We start from the raw sequence: 16,723 nt of genomic DNA, 5'->3' as shown, positions 1-16,723 counted from the left end.
ACTTAATATTAGAATCCAGGTACCTAAAATATTAATTCAGTCCCCTCTCAGAATTCCATACAATTTTCGGAGATGCGTCTCGCCGACAATTACTAATAAATGAAGTTGGGATTTACGACCTAAGTTCAGTATCTAGTCAATGCGTCGTGAAACCAAGTGGACCCATTGGCTTTGGCCCTAAAGATAGGAGGTGGATCAAATTAGTCCTCGCGATGGGATTTGGTACTGCCGATGGAGTCTCAGGAACTTAAAGTTTGCGCACTAAGAAGATAAACATGCTATGAGGAGAGGCTGCCATCTTGAGCGGATTGTGAAGGAAAGAAGCTATAGGTAACAGAGAGTGAGACAATAACAGCCTGCAGCATTTCTTGGTTGACGAAAATTCACGTCGTGAAGATGGATGCAGGCTAAGCAATTAAACTCAACGCTAAGCACTCAGCTGCCTGAATTCCTTTACGGGCACCCACTGACTACTACCGCTTCTCACTCAACAGGAATAGGTTTATGGGCCCAGGGGCGTTATGCCGAGAAAGGCAGTCACCGAAAATTATTTTATCTCCTCTCCTTACTCTTGCATCTGCCTGTTTCAAGCCCCAGGAAATACGGCCTGGATCGAATATAAATATACTGCTCAAGACCTCCAATCCCTTTGTGCAATCAACTCCTCAGAAAACATCATCGTCAGCCTCTCATGACTCAAACCCAGGATCCAAAGCCGGCACCACTTACCATTGCCGAAGAAGAGCTACTAGCTGCGAGCGAGGCGGTGTCTAAGCTGAGTCAGTCGCAATTGGATTCATTCAATGACTGGGTCAAAGACTCTAAGAATCCTGGAGTACTCAAGGCAAAGTCTTGGCTTACAAGAAGATACGATCTCTCTTACAACACCTTCTCTTACTCAGAGCTGGTTCTCATGTTGAAACGGGCCAAATACCTCTCCAGTAATGAGAGCAATAGCGAGGTAAGAACTATATCGGCTCTCAGAGTCATCCATTTTAATCAAGAGTCATAGGACAAGGTCGACTTTGTCATTCGAAAGCCGGGCCTCGGCTTGCCTCTTGGCCACATGCCCGATCAAGAGGACCGCTTCCCTCTGCTTTTCATGGAGGATAATTACGAGAATGGCTGGCGAGCCGCCACTTTACTTATCCGCGAGACTTGCATGCTCAAGCTCGTGAATGAGCTGTCTGATAAACCGGAGTGGTGGCGTAAAGTTAAAGATGAAGCTATCTCCAGCAAGTGGAAGAAAGAGGCATTGGAAATGAACTGGACTTCTTATCGGAAGCACGCCGACTTTACCTCCGCTATGGCCAATGCAGTGAGTCGGAGCTGAGCCATGGTGTTCTCGATGTTATAATACTAATACTCAAACAGTGCATCAGTGAGCTGCGAGTTAAAGCAGAGCTATACGAGAAGACCGGTTTAATGCCTGTCTACGACTATGCAACTACTATCATCAAATCGGACAGTTTACTGACACCTGACCTGGCCGAAGCTCTCCAAGAGGGTGTGAAGCCGTTGGAAGATGTCCCCCCGGAGTTGAAAGATTGGCATCCCAACTCCAAGGAACAAGTTCTGGATCTCGTGCATCCTTCACTTTGGCCTTTGATCTATGGTCGCTCCAGAGTTCTCGATGATAGAGTCATCGGGGTTGATGATGCCCTTGCTTCCTGTGGTACCGGCGTCGTACTACGCGCACCAGGGTCCGAGCAGACAACGCATATCATCGGAGAGGGCGGCTTCTGCGAAGACGAGGTCGTGGTGTTGTCAAACAAGTTCCAATGGTTACCATGCGATGTTGACCTTGACCCGGAGACTGGCAAAGCTAAGATTGCGAGTTACATCAACAATCTTCATCCACTAGAACATGCCCGTCTCTATCCCATCATTGAAAGGTTCATCGAAAGGTCACTACCAGCTTGGGACATCATCTACGATTGGGAAGACTCCTTTTCGGTGCAGCGCCTCACAACATCTGAGGCCGAATATAATGAGTGTCCCTGCCCAGAGCTTTGTGACGTCGAGGACGGCTATGGCTGCACTCCATGGAGGCGTCCTCTTGGTGAGGATGAGGAGCCTAGGTACGACGTTGAGTCATGGGAAGAAATACTGGCAGACATTGAGGAAGATGATGGTGAGCCAGATTACTACGAACTGGGTGAAGAGAAGGCAGAGGATTATAAGACGAATTGGATACGCAGAAACTTGGATGACGCTTGGTTTGCATCAACCCACTCTGTCAAGCTCCCCGACGCCGACCCAAGCGCAAAGGATCATGTGAAGATTCAAGCTTCAGATGTGAAAGCCAATGGGTTTTTCAATAATAGCAGTCAGATCCAGGTCATTGTCAAGCTTGCTAACATTCACTTGACGCCTGACAAGCCCGTCTACAATGGTGGTTCGTGGCATACAGAAGGCCTGCTAAATGAGCATATTGTCAGCACAGCTCTTTACTACTACGACAGCGATAATATTACAGATTGCACTCTGGATTTCCGGACTTGCGCTGACAAGGAAGACCTGGCTGCCGAGATCTCATATGAGCAGAACAGGCATGATCCAATTGAGCGAACTTTTGATATTACTCTGGGAGGGAGTATCTTTCAAGATATTGGTTCTGTTCTCACCAAGTCTGGTAGGGCAATTTTCTTTCCCAACGTCTTGCAACATCATGTTTCGCAATTCAAACTCGCCGATCCTACCAGACCCGGTCATAGAAAGATCCTCGCGTTATTCCTCGTCGACCCAGCGATACCCATCATCAGCACTTCCAACGTGCCGCCGCAGCAGAAGCATTGGTGGACAACCCATTCAGGATTGGATTCTGGACGTGGTGTGATGCCACCGGAGTTGGTTGAAAAAGTGGTTGATAACATGGATTGGCCAATTGATCTGGAAGAAGCTAAAGAGGTGCGCATGGATTTGATGAAGGAGCGGACGTCATTTAAAGCAGAGGAGGAATCGAGATTTGAGAGGATGGAATGGAATTTCTGCGAACATTGATTGTTATTAGGAACTATGTTATCTTCTTTTTGCCTGAGAGTAGGGTAGGTTTTTTGTAATTTGCTTATGCTAGCATAACGTCTGCACCATGGCCACTTTCATTGTGCATGACGCTTGCATAAAATGAGCTCAAAGAGTTAAGAGTAACAGTATCCGTAAAAAAACCACAGATAATATACTCTCGGCGACTTTGGCTGCAGACTTTGACCTCGCCATGACTATCTCCATTTGAGTATAAATGAGGGCCTGACTGCTGCTCGTGCGATGGCTTATATAGAGTTATGCACTTTATGCACCTCAGTTACCCGTGACCCCTTGTGGTGAAAGTCTGATCCAAACTCTTTGTGGCAGAGTTTGCATCATATCGCGCAATCACAGCCCTTGATTGGATGGCATATGCTTAGACTCGGTGGCTACCAAATCCGGGCAAAGGCGCAGCCAACTGCGCCACATTAGGCTGAGAGTAAGAGGTACTCTTATTGTCTCTGCTTGGAATAAAATGAGACACAAAGCAGCATCTTATCGTTATTTTCTATCATCCTCATATCCGACAAAATGCCCCAGACAGGTCCTTCATCGTCCCCAGCACTGGGCATCCGCCTTGAACGAAACCAACGTTCATATTCTCCAGGCGACACAATTATTGGCTGTGTTTACCGAAAAAGTCCTGTCGTGAGTCCAGACTCATCAGTTTCCATCTCTCTATCTGGGAGGACCAAATCCAAGATAGTGGTCCATCGCGCAAATAACAACACAAGTACTTACCGAGGCCGCTTCAATCTCATCCCCGAGTCTGCTTACTCCCAAAAGATCTTCCAAGGCCCGCTCCATATTGAAACCGACGGCGATGAGCAGACATGGCCGTTTGCGATAACACTGCCAAAGTATGTAGACCCGAGATACTTGCAAGGCGGGGGCGAAGACGAGAGCTTTATACCTCTTGGCGCAACAGACTACGTTCTACCATCGACCTATACACTTCGCGCCCTTGGAAACACCGAGGGCTTTGTCGAGTACTTTTTGAAAGCTACCTTGAGGGTCACCAGAAAAGGTCATATTGATATGACTGAAGCTTTCCGTCCGTTCAATGTCATCAACCTCAGTCCTGACCCTCCCATAGCCGACTTTAGGCTCAAAGGGTCACGGAGTCGTCAGACCATTTCGAGCTATCGCCTTGTCCCAGGTATGGAAGACGTCAAGTTATCATTTTCTCAGAAGATAAAGCAGTCTTTCAGCACTTCTAGTGTACCAGAATTCGTCTACAATCTTCTCGTTGATGTCCCATCCGTCATTCAACTCGAAAACCCAACTCCGATCCCGTTCAAGTTACGAGTCGTCCCGGATTTGAGTGGGACAAGCGAAATCATCAAGGAAGTCCCACAAAAGGTCAAACTATCATCAATTTCGATGCGAATCGCCAGCAGCACCGAGGTCATTTGCAAAGGAACTCTGTATCCCCATAAAAAGGTGAAACGCGAGGAGATTGACCTGTGCGTTGAGAGTGCCATAAACAGAATTCAGGACGACATCTATATCCCCTGCACAGATGACGGACCCCCACTCGACATTGGAGCCATACTCGATTTGCGTCTTGAACAACCACGACCTGGTTCTCCTCATCGACCAAGCAATTTACCAAAACTCAACCCTACCTTTACCACTTACAACATTCGTCATTCGCACAGGCTGACATGGAAGGTCATAGGTGAAATAGCGGGAGAGCGCTTTAGTGCGATGGGTGCAGTCCCGTTGAAGATCTTGAAGCCAAGCGACGAGCGAGGGCGACTGGGTGATAAGACCTCAGTTCAAAGGACGGAAACTGAAGCTGCATTTGACGGTGCACCAGGTCCGTCTCAATTGCAAAGGAACGAATCGTGGATCCAGCCTCCGGATGAAGATGACGCACCCCCAAGCTTTACTGAAGTACTCGAGGAAGACAAAGGAGCTCAGGTAGCAGAGAAGTCACGTGAATAGGCGCACATGCTATTCGGAGGTTAAGTTAATGTAATGTTATGTAATAATGAAATGAAGATTTTCTAGTCTACTACTAGAGCCCCTGCTTGGTACCCAAGCTCAGCTTCCATTGCCTGTTGCTCAATGTTTTCATAACTTCTTCCTGCCTACTAGGTAGAATTATATGCACAGATAGCTGCTTTCCTTCATGCACCCCTTCACCCTCAGCGTCTCGAGAAGCTTAGAGCTTTGCCAACTGCCAAGATTGTTGAGGCAGCCTCGTCTATCAACAAGGCAGCTTTCTCACCACTGGCCGACAAAAGCTTCTTTCCGATTATTCCCAATTACCTCAACCACGCAAAGATACTATCCGAGTGCTCCTGGGTAGATGCCATCGTCGCGGGTGATGCAGTCTTTGAGGTGAGTAGTAAACCTTAGGTCCTGTATCGATCGCGGTTCTGACAGAACTTAGGGCTATCTGTTTGCCCACAACCTCATGGATGTGCGGCCTGAAGTCTTTTACAAGCACGTAGAAAATGCACTTGGAGTAGAAAATTCCAAGAGAGTACTAGAGATATACGAAATATCCACAGTCATGGATCAAAACTTGTTCTGGACCAGGTTATGCACATTATGTGGCGATGTCATGTTCTCATGTAAGACGATCTCCCATCCAGCGCCCATCTGTTTTAACAGGACTAACATGAGTCGCAAACAGTACCTTGCCACATCCTATCAAGAGAGCTATGGCAGAGTGGCAAGAAACAACATCGCTGTATCCTCTCACTGCGCAATCCCTTCCCTGGTTCCTTCTTCTCCAACGTTCTTGGCCATCACTTCATCGAACTCATCTACCAATTCATGACCTTCACGGAGCGTCTCCCTCTCCAGAGACAGCGCGATGTCTGCGTCGGCTTTGTGCGACGATGGACGGCCTTCGCCTATGGAGAAGAGCCTTGGTCTCAGTACACATGGGTCGATGAGGCGGTGGCGGTGGCAGATTCCCGTGAGAGATGGGTCGTGCGATCACGAGTGAAGGACTTGGAGGTTTCTACATATGATGAGGGCGGCCAGCGTCGATATGAGAAGTGGGAAGCATTGGATGAGGTGTTTCGATCACTAGGGGACAAGGCGCCCGCAGCGGTTGAAGCTCTTAGTTTTCCGACATTGGTAACTTTGGGAAACAGGTGACTGGATCTCGATGTTGTCTACTTAAGTGGCAATGATGGAGCAAGGCCGGTACATAGGTTGGTAGAAAAGAATGGGTGAGTGTTGCGCTGCGACTAAATGAACATCATTCTAGCAGTAGACCTTCCTGTCTTGCTTTTGACCAAGGCTAAGACCATTGACTTGCTGAAATCAGGGACGCTGATTTCCTCTGGTCGGGACCTCCGCGCCTCCTTCGTGTTCACCTGTACTTCCCATTTCCCATTGGCAACCCTGACGTCTTCCAACTCCTCCCCATCAAGATAAATATGAAGTCCGCTCAATTCGTCCTCGTTAACGGCACCGGTAATTGTCAATTGTCTTTCTCCGTTCACATTTGACACTGTGGCATCCATAGCGAGCTGGGGCGGTGATGACCCCATGTCCCTACTCTCTTGGCCGAGCACAATAGTATCTGACACCAGCTGTGGGGTTCTCGATGGCTGGTGTCGAAGAGAACTGCCCTTCTCAAACGCATAGGCATAGCGAAACAGGTTCTTGTCATCATAAGCCTTGGATGCGAAGGTGAGATTGACGGGCATCCTCGTGTCAGCCATGACACCCATTGGCACGCTGACGGTGGGAATGCCAAACTGACGAATTGCACAGTTTCCATTAGAATACAACACACCATTGAGCCACGCATGCTTTGCAGACTCGTCGTTGATGTCTGCATCGGCTTTGCCCACGTCGGCATTACAAGGCCACACTACCATGTCCAACTCCAAGGCATCAAGCCAGTCCTCAAACGCCGACTTGCGCTTCAACTCAAGATTGTGAAGTGCCTGACCAAGGTTTGGAATGTTGTAAGTCGGGACCCGGCCATTGGTGATGTGGGCAACAACAACTGTATGTCGAACAAGAGGATCATTGGCGTCGTACCTATCAGGTAAGCATGCAGGAGGATGGGGGAATATGGTTGACGATTCGACTTGTGCAAGGGTGGTTGCCACGTTGCCGTCTTGGTTCGCTGCCAGGAAGTCGTCCCAAGAATAGGCCATCAACTGGCACATATCAATGTCATTGCGATGAGGCGGTGTTTCTGACTCGCTCTCACCACCAAGAGGTATCTCAAACTCGGTGACGAGCGGAAAGTCTGTCTCGACAACAGTAGCGCCTAGTCCCTCTAGTATCGTCCTGGCCTGCTTCCAAAGCTCAATGACGCTCTCGCGAGTATGGACCTTTCGTGCATCCGGGTCAGAGTCGACGCCGCCAATGTAAATCTTTGGTACACCGATCCTCTTGCCCTTGAGAGCATTGGGATCAGAGAGATCAAAGAACGTCTTTGGCCGCACAGAATCGACGTCGGGGAGCTTGACGAAAGGTTGCTCACGCCAAAAGTCACAGCTTGTCTTGTCATCTGCTGCAACAATGATATCCAAAAGCGCAAACATATCTTCCATAGTTCTTGTGTGAGGAACAACAGTGTCGCAGGTGGGGAAAAGAGGCCAATTGCCTCTGATCGATATGAGGCCCCTGGAGGGAGTGTATGCCACCAAACCATTATTGGAAGCGGGTGAACGGCCAGATGAGATAGTTTCCTCTCCCATACCAAAAACACCAAAGCTTGCTGCAGTTGCTGTGGCGGATCCATTGGATGAACCCGAAGCAAAGGCAGCTGTAAGATAGGCTTCGTTGTAGGGCGACTCAGCACGACCGTAAACACCTCGTTGCATACCACCTGCAGCCATTGGGGGCATGTTGGTACGGCCCAAGAACACAGCGCCAGCGTCTCTCAGCTTCTCAACGGTAAAGGCATCTTCATTTGCGACGAGATCCTTGAAAGCGGGAGACCCAGCAGCGACAGTCATACCTCGAATTTTGTAAGAATCTTTGATCGTGCAAGGAATTCCATCCAGCAAACCAAGTGACTTGCCCATGGAGCGACGCTGATCCGATGCTTGGGCAGCATCAAACACATCTTCATTGATGACTGGGATAGCGTTGAGTTGGGTGGTCCTGCGATCATACTTGGCGATTCTCAGCAAGTGCTTGGCGGTTAGTTCAACGCTGTTGATATGGCCTTGAGAAAGTGCAGATGCAAGGGATGCAATTGATGCCTCCACAATAGAGAGTGTCTGCAGAGTCAGTAATTGTATAACCCTTTTGGCATTGGATGGCAATGCAGCTTACATCACTCTGGTGTTCGATTGCCATGTTGGTAGGGACTTGATGTTTTAGGTGCTGTCTCTAGGTGATGAAGAGTTATAGAAGCTACGGGTTTACAGTAAGACCATTGAGTGAGAAGGCATTATTTAAGTATTGAAATATGCTTTAAAATACCCGGCAATGCTGCATTGTGAGGGAAACAACAACTGTTAATTAAAATGTGCAACTGTTAAATAATGTGATTAAAGCTAATTGTTATATTGATTAGCAGCTGACGAACTATTTACCAGCTGTTAATTGTATTTATCAGGATGAAACAGGTTATCTAACTGAAAGGTCTGATAAGCTTTTATCATGCACTTCTGATTGGCCCATAGTTTAAGTACTACCGATAACTGTATTATCGTTAATACTAATGGCACTTCCATTTTGGATATAAGTCCATAACCGCCGTTACAATCAAGTCGTCGCCTCGACATTGCAACATTTCAATTGCTTCCGTGTTTCTCCAAGATGACAGAATCTTCAGTCTACCATGATGATGTTCCTGGCACCGTTCGTCTCGTTGACATCAACGGGATGAACTCATCAGGACCTCACGACTCTCAGCAAAAAGACATTGTCCTAGTTCCACGCCCAAGTTCCGATCCAAATGACCCCCTCAATTGGCCCCATCGTCGAAAGCTCTTGGCCGTCAGTATGGCTTACCTTTACGTCCTCGGCACTGGTATAGCAACCTCTCTTCAATACTCAGTCCTGGCAGACATCACGAAGGATACAGGTATTTCTACTGCAAACCTCGTCCAGGGAACAGGAGTCATGTTTCTGTTCTTTGGTTGGGCTTGTCTGATCTGGCAACCGATTGCTCTTACATACGGACGCCGTGGCGTCTATCTCACCACCATGTTGCTTACCATTCCGATAATGGTTTGGACTGCCTACTCGACATCTGCTGGGGAATGGTTTGCCCACAGGATCTTGATTGGTATCATCGTATCTCCAATTGAGTCTCTGTGTGAGGTAACCGTGTTTGATCTCTTCTTCGCCCATAACCGTGGGACTTACATGAGTCTCTACGTGGCCATTCTCTTTGGGTCCAATTTTCTTGCCCCTCTGGTCGCAGGATGGTTCAACGATGCCTTTGGGTGGAGGTGGACGATGCATTTTGGAGCAATTATATGCGCAATCTGCTTCGTTATCATGTTTCTCTTCATGGAAGAAACAATGTACTTCCGCGGAGCCTCACTCGAAAGTCAAACAGCTACCGATACCGATCATCAGGACTTAGGGACGTCCAAAGCCGACGGGAAAGCATATGAAGGATCACCGAGAAACTCTCTGCCATCTTCTCCATCGGTCATCTACGAGGACATCAACTCTGGTTGGGGGAAATACACTTGGTTCAAGGTTGTGATAGGTCGACCCAGTAACACGGACATGCTACGAATGGTCTACCGGCCTGTCCTTATGATCTTCCAGTTCCCTACAGTTGTATGGGCTGGATTTCTCTATGGGATTAATCTTGCCTGGTACAATGTCCTGAATGGAACTGCCAGCCCCGTTCTGTCAAGCAATCCCTACAATTGGAATGCAGCACTGGTCGGTTGTGTATATGCAGGACCGATCATTGGAGCCGCCGTTGCTTGTCTCTGGGTTGGAAAGGCGGCAGACTGGATTGCCCTGTGGTTAGCGCGACGGAACGGGGGTATCAGGGAGCCCGAGCAACGCCTCTGGGTGCTACTCCTCTCGGGTATTATCTCATCAGCCGGTCTCATCACCTGGGGTGTTGGTGCATACTACCACGTTCACTGGGTCGGCCTCGTGTTTGGTCTAGGTATGCTTACAGTTGGATGTGTCGCTGGAGGTGCGATTGCTGTCAGCTACAACGTTGATTGCTTCAAGGAGATCGCTGGTGAAACCACCGTCTCTATCATGTTGATTCGCAATACCATCGGCTTCGGCTTTAGTTATGCTATCACACCATGGTGGACAACCCAGGGATTGAAGGACTGCTTCATCACAGCGGCCATGATTTCACTTGCGTGTACACTTACTTTCCTCGTCATGATCGTTTACGGGAAGGGGATTCGACGATGGTCCATACCATCCTACAGAAAGTACATGGCTAGCATGGCCGTTTCGCACGAATGAGGGACGGGCTGTGAGTCAGGTTAGACCTCGCAGATCACTTACACAGGATCAGAAGAGAAGGAGATAGTCCGCGGGGACATTTCATTTGTAGTTACTAATATTATATAATACATTTTGCCAGCTTTCGCAATTGTTCTCTTGCCTCAGACGCCGTGGGAATATCCTGTTCCAAGTTCTTGACGATGTCCTCCAGATACGTAACGAGCCGTCCTACTGCAAATTGAGATTGGTTCTCATCATAAAGAAATGCATTATACACCATATGGCCAACACCAAGTAGTTGATGAACGATCTGACTGCTTGCGACCTTGAACATGATAAGAGAAGCTTCGGTGATCTCATTTAGAAATTCTTCCGCCACGTTGATCACCTCATCAACAGGGGCCTGGCAATGAAGCAGACCCATAATATTTACCAGAGCCTCAGTGCAAGTTATTTGAACCTTCATGAACTTGCATCGGTTGCTCTGAAGGTCATCGGGTGACTGTGAAAGGACGCGGAGTATGAAAGGTTTGCTCGCTTTCAGTTGATCCAGACTCTCGAGCAATGCCTTTGGGGGCGGCCGGTCGCAGTAAACGGCAATGACATCTCTATGAGGTTTTCGCTGTCGGAGATTAAGTATTGCATACTCCATCAATCGGAACAGGTCGGTGATGTAATCCCATCCAGCTGTCCAGGCCTGCGTATCGCGACTCATAGCAGGTGTGATACGAGGGTAGAGCACGGAGACCTGGGCTTCAGGGAGACGGATAATGTGCCCAAGTACGCAGGCTGAATGAATCTCAAGCCGATAGACGCACCAAAAGAGACGTCTTCGGTCATCTACCTCTAGTAAAGAGATCGAACTGTCCCAGTTATTCTCCATGTTGAACCCATGTTGAGCGATCCATGCATGGCATAATCCGAGATATCTATGAAGGTCACTCTTATTGCCGCTTCTGAGCGAGTACACTGCCAAGAGACCGAAGGACCTTAGATAGTCAAGATCAGGTGTATCCGGAATGCGTGCTGGAATATGGGAAACGGCCTCGTCGAAATAGATATTGGCGTCATGGGAGGCGAGGTCGCCCAGCAATGTACTATCGAATACCGCTTTGAGAGTGAGGCTCTGGGCACTCAGCGCACATAGTGCCATCAGAAGCAGGTACGCGGTCTCCCTGGTACTGGGTATACTGCCTGCCCACCGTCTTTCCATATCATTCTCGGAAAGGAATGGAAAACTTGAGTAGTTTAGCAGCAGTTTACGCAAAGCGGGTGGGGAGATGACATACTAACACTGATACATTGTATCCCGGTAGATGTCTATCAGACGACGAATGCATTGCGGAGACCTGAAATCAGAGATCTCATTGTAGGCCTGCTTCTGGCTGTTGCTTTTCTCAGTCGGCACCGTTGGCTTCCGACCGCGTTTTCGGACCGGCCGAGTCATGGTGCATTTGGCCCCATAGTCAATGCATGTGAGACAAGCTCCGTGACCCTCCCGGGATGTCCTCTCGGCTACAGATGATCGGCGACACTTCAGGCCTCTGGAGTGACAAAAGTCACAGGCCTGTAGGGCCCGCTGTCTTGGAGTATCTGGAGATTTGCGTTGCATGCCTTTCACTTGCGTTGACTATGGTGTTACAATTAAAAGCGATAAAATGGCTGTGTCTTGCGAAGGGGCAGCGCTTGATAAATGGAGTATTTATCAGTTGTTGAAGCTTATCAATTTAGCAGCTGATAAATAACCGCTGATAAGATACTGAGTGGAGTACGTAACAGCCAACCACATCCTGGCGATTACCCGGTTATCTAGCGCCCTCCCAAGTTTCATCCACTTGGCCGAGCAAAGCGCAAACACAAGATTGAATGCAGCAAAAGCTTAAGACTCTACTGTCGCTTTTTCCAATCGCGCTGGAAGGGAAGATACATGACTAACCTTGTTGTGGCCCTAGAGGATCTCAAATTTCAGCTCGTACTCTTTATGAGTCAGATCTCAGCCCCCATGCCCACTGCAGGTTGTCGCAACTGTAAGAAGTAAATATCTAGTTTAGTCCTGTCCTTTCTGGTAAACGTATATTACATTGCCGATAAGGCCTCTTTAATAATCAGGCTACCCTAGACTCAGGCAAGCAGTTAGAGTACTCAGCCGCAAACAAAGTCGGTCGGCTGATACACAGCTTTATCAGTATCATTTGTCTTCACCACGCTTTTTGAGGGTAAGGGCAAAGAAGACATTGTTGCTCATGACCTTTAGCGTCCCTGAAAGAATGGGGCAGTTGAGCTGGCACAGTCCTATTCTCGACCTACGCTTGGAGTGCATTGAACGTGTTTATAGGCTGTCCTCCCTTACCTCCTGAGCAGTGTAGCAGCCTAGGAACTTCAAACTTGCAATAAAAACTTGTGACTTCAGGAATAATATCCTTCACCTTATCGTAGTAGTGTCTTGTGCCCTTGACGTCAGGGCCCAGATATCAGGACCATAGTCCATTCGTAGCTGTAGTCCAGCATCAGCCGCAGAGGTGACATATCCCTCACTGATTGCTCCCTCACGGCAGCATAGCCCGGCGGGTATCGTCCAGCGACCCAGCCTCCTCCCCCGATTGACTGGAGTCGGCCGTTGAAGTTGACCATAGGGAGCCACGTTGAGACGTGGACAGCGTCATTCTGGCCCGGGTGAGTGTAGGTGACTGTAAAGTTGCAAAAGTTCACGTCCTTTACGACAGCTGTCGGGTGGCCATAGCACAGGATAGACTTGGCCTCAAAATCGTAATTTTCTACCAAAATGGCAGTCAAATTAATAAGTTCCCGTCTAAAGTTTATTAGCTAAGTGACAGCATCAGCAGAGCAAGAGAGAGACATGGTTCTGTGCTTTATATATAGGATCAAATAGTTAAATACGACTTATACTTATATGAGCATTTATCTTCCTGCCAATTTTCTACTCTGGAGGCTTAGACTAAAGCCTTTTAATATCTAGCAATCTCATAGTCCCTATAAGAATGTAAGAACTTACTTACAGCACTTATACTGCTAATATTTCCATTTCTCCTACAATTATACATTCATGACTAGACATTTTCCACACGCGTAATCGGCAATTTAGCTAATACTCAGCTCAACTAACGGTACAGGACTAAGATAAGAAATTGTCTTGTGAGGTTGGAGGCAGCAAATGGTCTGGAGGTTTCCCCGTATCCGTATTTCTTAATGGGGAGATAATAAATTGTAGAGCTTCGACCTTTTAAGGACAAAGAGTTAGAATCGGCGTGTGGCTGATGATGACAACACACATTGGCCGCTATATTGAGCACCCCGAGTCGAGTATTGGACCCTTTATAAGTAAGTGACAGGGCACGGTACGATAGAATGAAAAGAAGCATGGATTACCTAGCATTTGTATATAATGATCGCTAGCGACGACAAATATACCGAGACTCAAGAGGTGTCAAGAATTATTATTGTTATTCTAGACAGATTAATTACTTCGGCTACTATTTTTGTCCTGTAGCATTAAGTTGGGCCATTGCAACCATTCTGCCTAATAGAGACCGAGATGAGATATTATGGATTATATTAAATACTATCTGCTATCACCAATTACCCATATATCTCTATTCTAATACAGCAAGACTACAAAGAATACAAAGATTACTAGCGCTTCTGGCTATCTCTTTTTTAGCAATTTAAAGTATATATCATTAATATTAAGACAAAATATTATTAGGGCATTCAATCGCCATCTGCCAGGCCAACTCAGTGCTTTATGAATAGAAAATGACCGCTGCAGCGTGGATACGGCGTCGTGGTATTTAGTGGCTGATGACAGGGAGGCGTTTGAGTCGATCATGTCGTGGAGGATAGCTGTCTCTTCTGTTTTGTTGCCGAGTGCTGGGGACGCATCTTAAGCTTCCTATAGTATAGGCCCAAGTCCCGAATTCTTAATTGCACTCTACGAATGCTTCGTTACAGTACGAACACCACATTGAATGGACAGATAAGTGATGAAGCGGTCAAGAATGGCACTGAAACTCTCCCTAGGACCTTAAAGAGTATTACAGAGGATATAGACTCTGATTATGGCTAAAAAGAGAAACATAGGCACGCATAACTCTTCTAAAACTTCCTGCCTCTCCTTATTAAATAAGGCCAATGCCCTTATCTGAAGGCTAGTAGCAAGCTAATAGTATAGTTACTGGAGTAAAGGTGGATTACTAAGATAAAGCGTAGAGAGGGCGAGAAGCTGATTTATTAAGTAAGGAGCTTTAAGTGTATAATCCAATATATAAGAAATGACGCTTTTATTAAAGGCCTTAATTAATATGATAGTGTAATGATTTATAGAAAATGATAATAAGAGCAAAGTAGCTGAGATTAAATAAGTCGCCTCTGACTGTAATATCTCTAAGTAAAGTTAAAGCAGGACTAGAAGATTCACCATAGCTAAGCGGTGTTGCTGTCGGGTCCGGGGGAGAAAGATGACAAGAAATATGGGAAGGAGATGGTGTAGTTATTTGCGGCGTTAATGGCTGCCGGCCAATGTTGATGTAGATGCATTGGGATCCACGGTTAATAATCTTGCAGTTGAGGCAGATTGGTCGAGTTTCATCACACTTTATGTGTCATTGCTTGCAGGAGCCACAGCCATTTCGAGACTTGCGGTGCGATCGACGTGGCGTTGTGTTAAACCCGAAGTGCAGCAGAAGTGACCCTAGTTTTTGGTTTTTAGGGTTAGGGGCTGTAGGATTTAAACTTACTACCTTTGGCTACCTAGTTAGCTATTAAGTCAGGCCAGTAACGCCTAACCGTTATGCCATAAGCCCCCATGTCTAATACTTTCAAGCCGCCTTGTCTCACGATCAACTGGCTTCAAAAGGAACGAGATCGAAGTCAATTTTCATGATATAAAACTCTTCGACCCAGGCTCGAATGTCACCTCGGCCCCAGCCATGTTGTACTTTACCGTCCACGTCCTGACCAACCTAATCCCATATCTCATGATCTCTGATCTAGAACTGCAGAGTGGGAAGTACATGGTCGACGAGATGGGTGTGATACACAAGGACAATCTTATCTTAAGTAACAACAATAAGGTGAGGTCTCTGATACAGTCTTACGTAGTGTGGATGGTCCTTCGTTTGTTTCTCCTCACACCATGTTTCATCTGGATGACTTTTAATCAATGTCAAGCCTTGAGCCATGACGAGAAGACGATAGTTAGGTTTGGACGCATTGATGGTTGGCACCAAATGCTGTTTCATCAAAAAGTCACGGTTGTGTTTAGGACAATTCCCTGGCGAAGGATATTTCGGCTCTATTTCCAGATCACAAGTATAGTCATGGCCGTTGGGGCAGTGCTTTTTGGCAGTATGTCAATGTGTCTCCGTCGGATGGATGGCCGAGATTTCATCCTTGATAGGATTCTCCGCGAGTATCTAGACTTTGGACTCGTTGTTGAGATTTCAGGCATCTGGAGGGGTCTTTTCTTTTGGCTAAACTGGCGTAAACTTTGGTATGATAATCGGTCTTGGTAGATAGGTCATGCGTTCAAAAGTAACAGCCATATCCATATTAAGATAAGTAGAAGCTCTGATATACACATTTCTCCTGCCTAGGAAAACCAGGTCCTGAGGCGCCTACATCACCCTAATCTCCATCTCGATAGACCTTCCCAAGCCAGGTGCATTTACACCCGTATTCCTCCTTCAAGTACCCCTTTCTTGCTCGGTAATATGACTGGTGCGTCGTACTGTTGTCACCCATACTCGCAAACTCCTCGGGACAGCCGGGAATATACGTGATGTTATCCCCGAGGCCATCCTCCTTCGGGGCGTCATCTACCCATGGTAGTATTTCGCCAGTGAAACAATTGTCCCACTCATCAAGAATCGAGTCAATCATTGGGTTGAAGGATCCAATAAGAGGATGTAGTACAGCCGCGGTTCTGTTCGCAGGAGCGTAGCGGATATCTGTACAGACTGTCTTGTAATCCGTTCCGTTGATGTAAGATCGCATGAAGCAATCAGCTAGGAGCACAAAGCTTATGCTCAAGTTCTCAATCGCTTGTCCGAAGTCCTGAAGAGCTCTCGCAACGACAATATTGATGAAATAGGTTGGCAGTGCTACGAGAGCGATAATCAAAAATGCCGACAGAGCATAGAACAGTAGAAAGCGAATACCAATGCTGTCGGTCTCATACTCGCTCCAGGGCCATCGGACTTCGCGTAAAGCTCGAATAGCTGAGCGGCTTCCAAAATCGAGGCGAGGCAGTATTTCGGCTCTATACTGAAACTCGAGCATAAGTCGAATCTTGGTACTGCTC

At 47.3% G+C, this 16,723-nt stretch overlaps 6 protein-coding genes across 6 annotated transcripts; 3 read left to right on the top strand and 3 right to left on the bottom strand.

Moving 5' to 3' along the window:
- Nucleotides 1-691: 691 nt before the first annotated feature.
- FTJAE_11614 (uncharacterized protein) lies at nucleotides 692-3,003 on the top strand (the record flags this gene model as incomplete). The annotated part of the gene is made up of 3 exons (XM_037344575.1): nucleotides 692-961; nucleotides 1,013-1,318; nucleotides 1,375-3,003. The coding sequence occupies 3 exons, from the start codon at nucleotides 692-694 to the stop codon at nucleotides 3,001-3,003; spliced, it is 2,205 nt and encodes a 734-aa protein (XP_037201333.1).
- A 555-nt stretch (nucleotides 3,004-3,558) lies between these two features.
- Nucleotides 3,559-6,147, top strand: FTJAE_11613 (uncharacterized protein; the record flags this gene model as incomplete). The annotated part of the gene is made up of 4 exons (XM_037344574.1): nucleotides 3,559-4,953; nucleotides 5,149-5,376; nucleotides 5,429-5,612; nucleotides 5,675-6,147. 4 exons carry the CDS (start codon nucleotides 3,559-3,561, stop codon nucleotides 6,145-6,147), a joined length of 2,280 nt encoding a protein of 759 aa, XP_037201332.1.
- A 92-nt stretch (nucleotides 6,148-6,239) lies between these two features.
- Nucleotides 6,240-8,319, bottom strand: FTJAE_11612 (amidase; the record flags this gene model as incomplete). The annotated part of the gene is made up of 2 exons (XM_037344573.1): nucleotides 6,240-8,240; nucleotides 8,296-8,319. The coding sequence occupies 2 exons, from the start codon at nucleotides 8,317-8,319 to the stop codon at nucleotides 6,240-6,242; spliced, it is 2,025 nt and encodes a 674-aa protein (XP_037201331.1).
- Nucleotides 8,320-8,784: 465 nt separating this feature from the next.
- On the top strand, nucleotides 8,785-10,422 carry FTJAE_11611 (major facilitator superfamily transporter; the record flags this gene model as incomplete). The annotated part of the gene is made up of 1 exon (XM_037344572.1): nucleotides 8,785-10,422. The coding sequence occupies one exon, from the start codon at nucleotides 8,785-8,787 to the stop codon at nucleotides 10,420-10,422; it is 1,638 nt and encodes a 545-aa protein (XP_037201330.1).
- Nucleotides 10,423-10,522: 100 nt separating this feature from the next.
- Nucleotides 10,523-11,851, bottom strand: FTJAE_11610 (C6 transcription factor; the record flags this gene model as incomplete). Its single annotated transcript, XM_037344571.1, has 2 exons — nucleotides 10,523-11,642; nucleotides 11,694-11,851. 2 exons carry the CDS (start codon nucleotides 11,849-11,851, stop codon nucleotides 10,523-10,525), a joined length of 1,278 nt encoding a protein of 425 aa, XP_037201329.1.
- Nucleotides 11,852-16,047: 4,196 nt separating this feature from the next.
- On the bottom strand, nucleotides 16,048-16,723 carry FTJAE_11609 (uncharacterized protein; the record flags this gene model as incomplete). Its single annotated transcript, XM_037344569.1, has 1 exon — nucleotides 16,048-16,686. A coding segment is annotated over one exon (639 nt), but the record flags the coding sequence as incomplete, so codon positions are not given.

Source organism: Fusarium tjaetaba (genome assembly GCF_013396195.1).
Source record: "Fusarium tjaetaba strain NRRL 66243 chromosome Unknown NRRL66243_c0000292, whole genome shotgun sequence".
Lineage (NCBI taxonomy): Eukaryota > Fungi > Ascomycota > Sordariomycetes > Hypocreales > Nectriaceae > Fusarium > Fusarium tjaetaba.
This window is presented reverse-complemented; position numbering and strand designations above follow the sequence as displayed.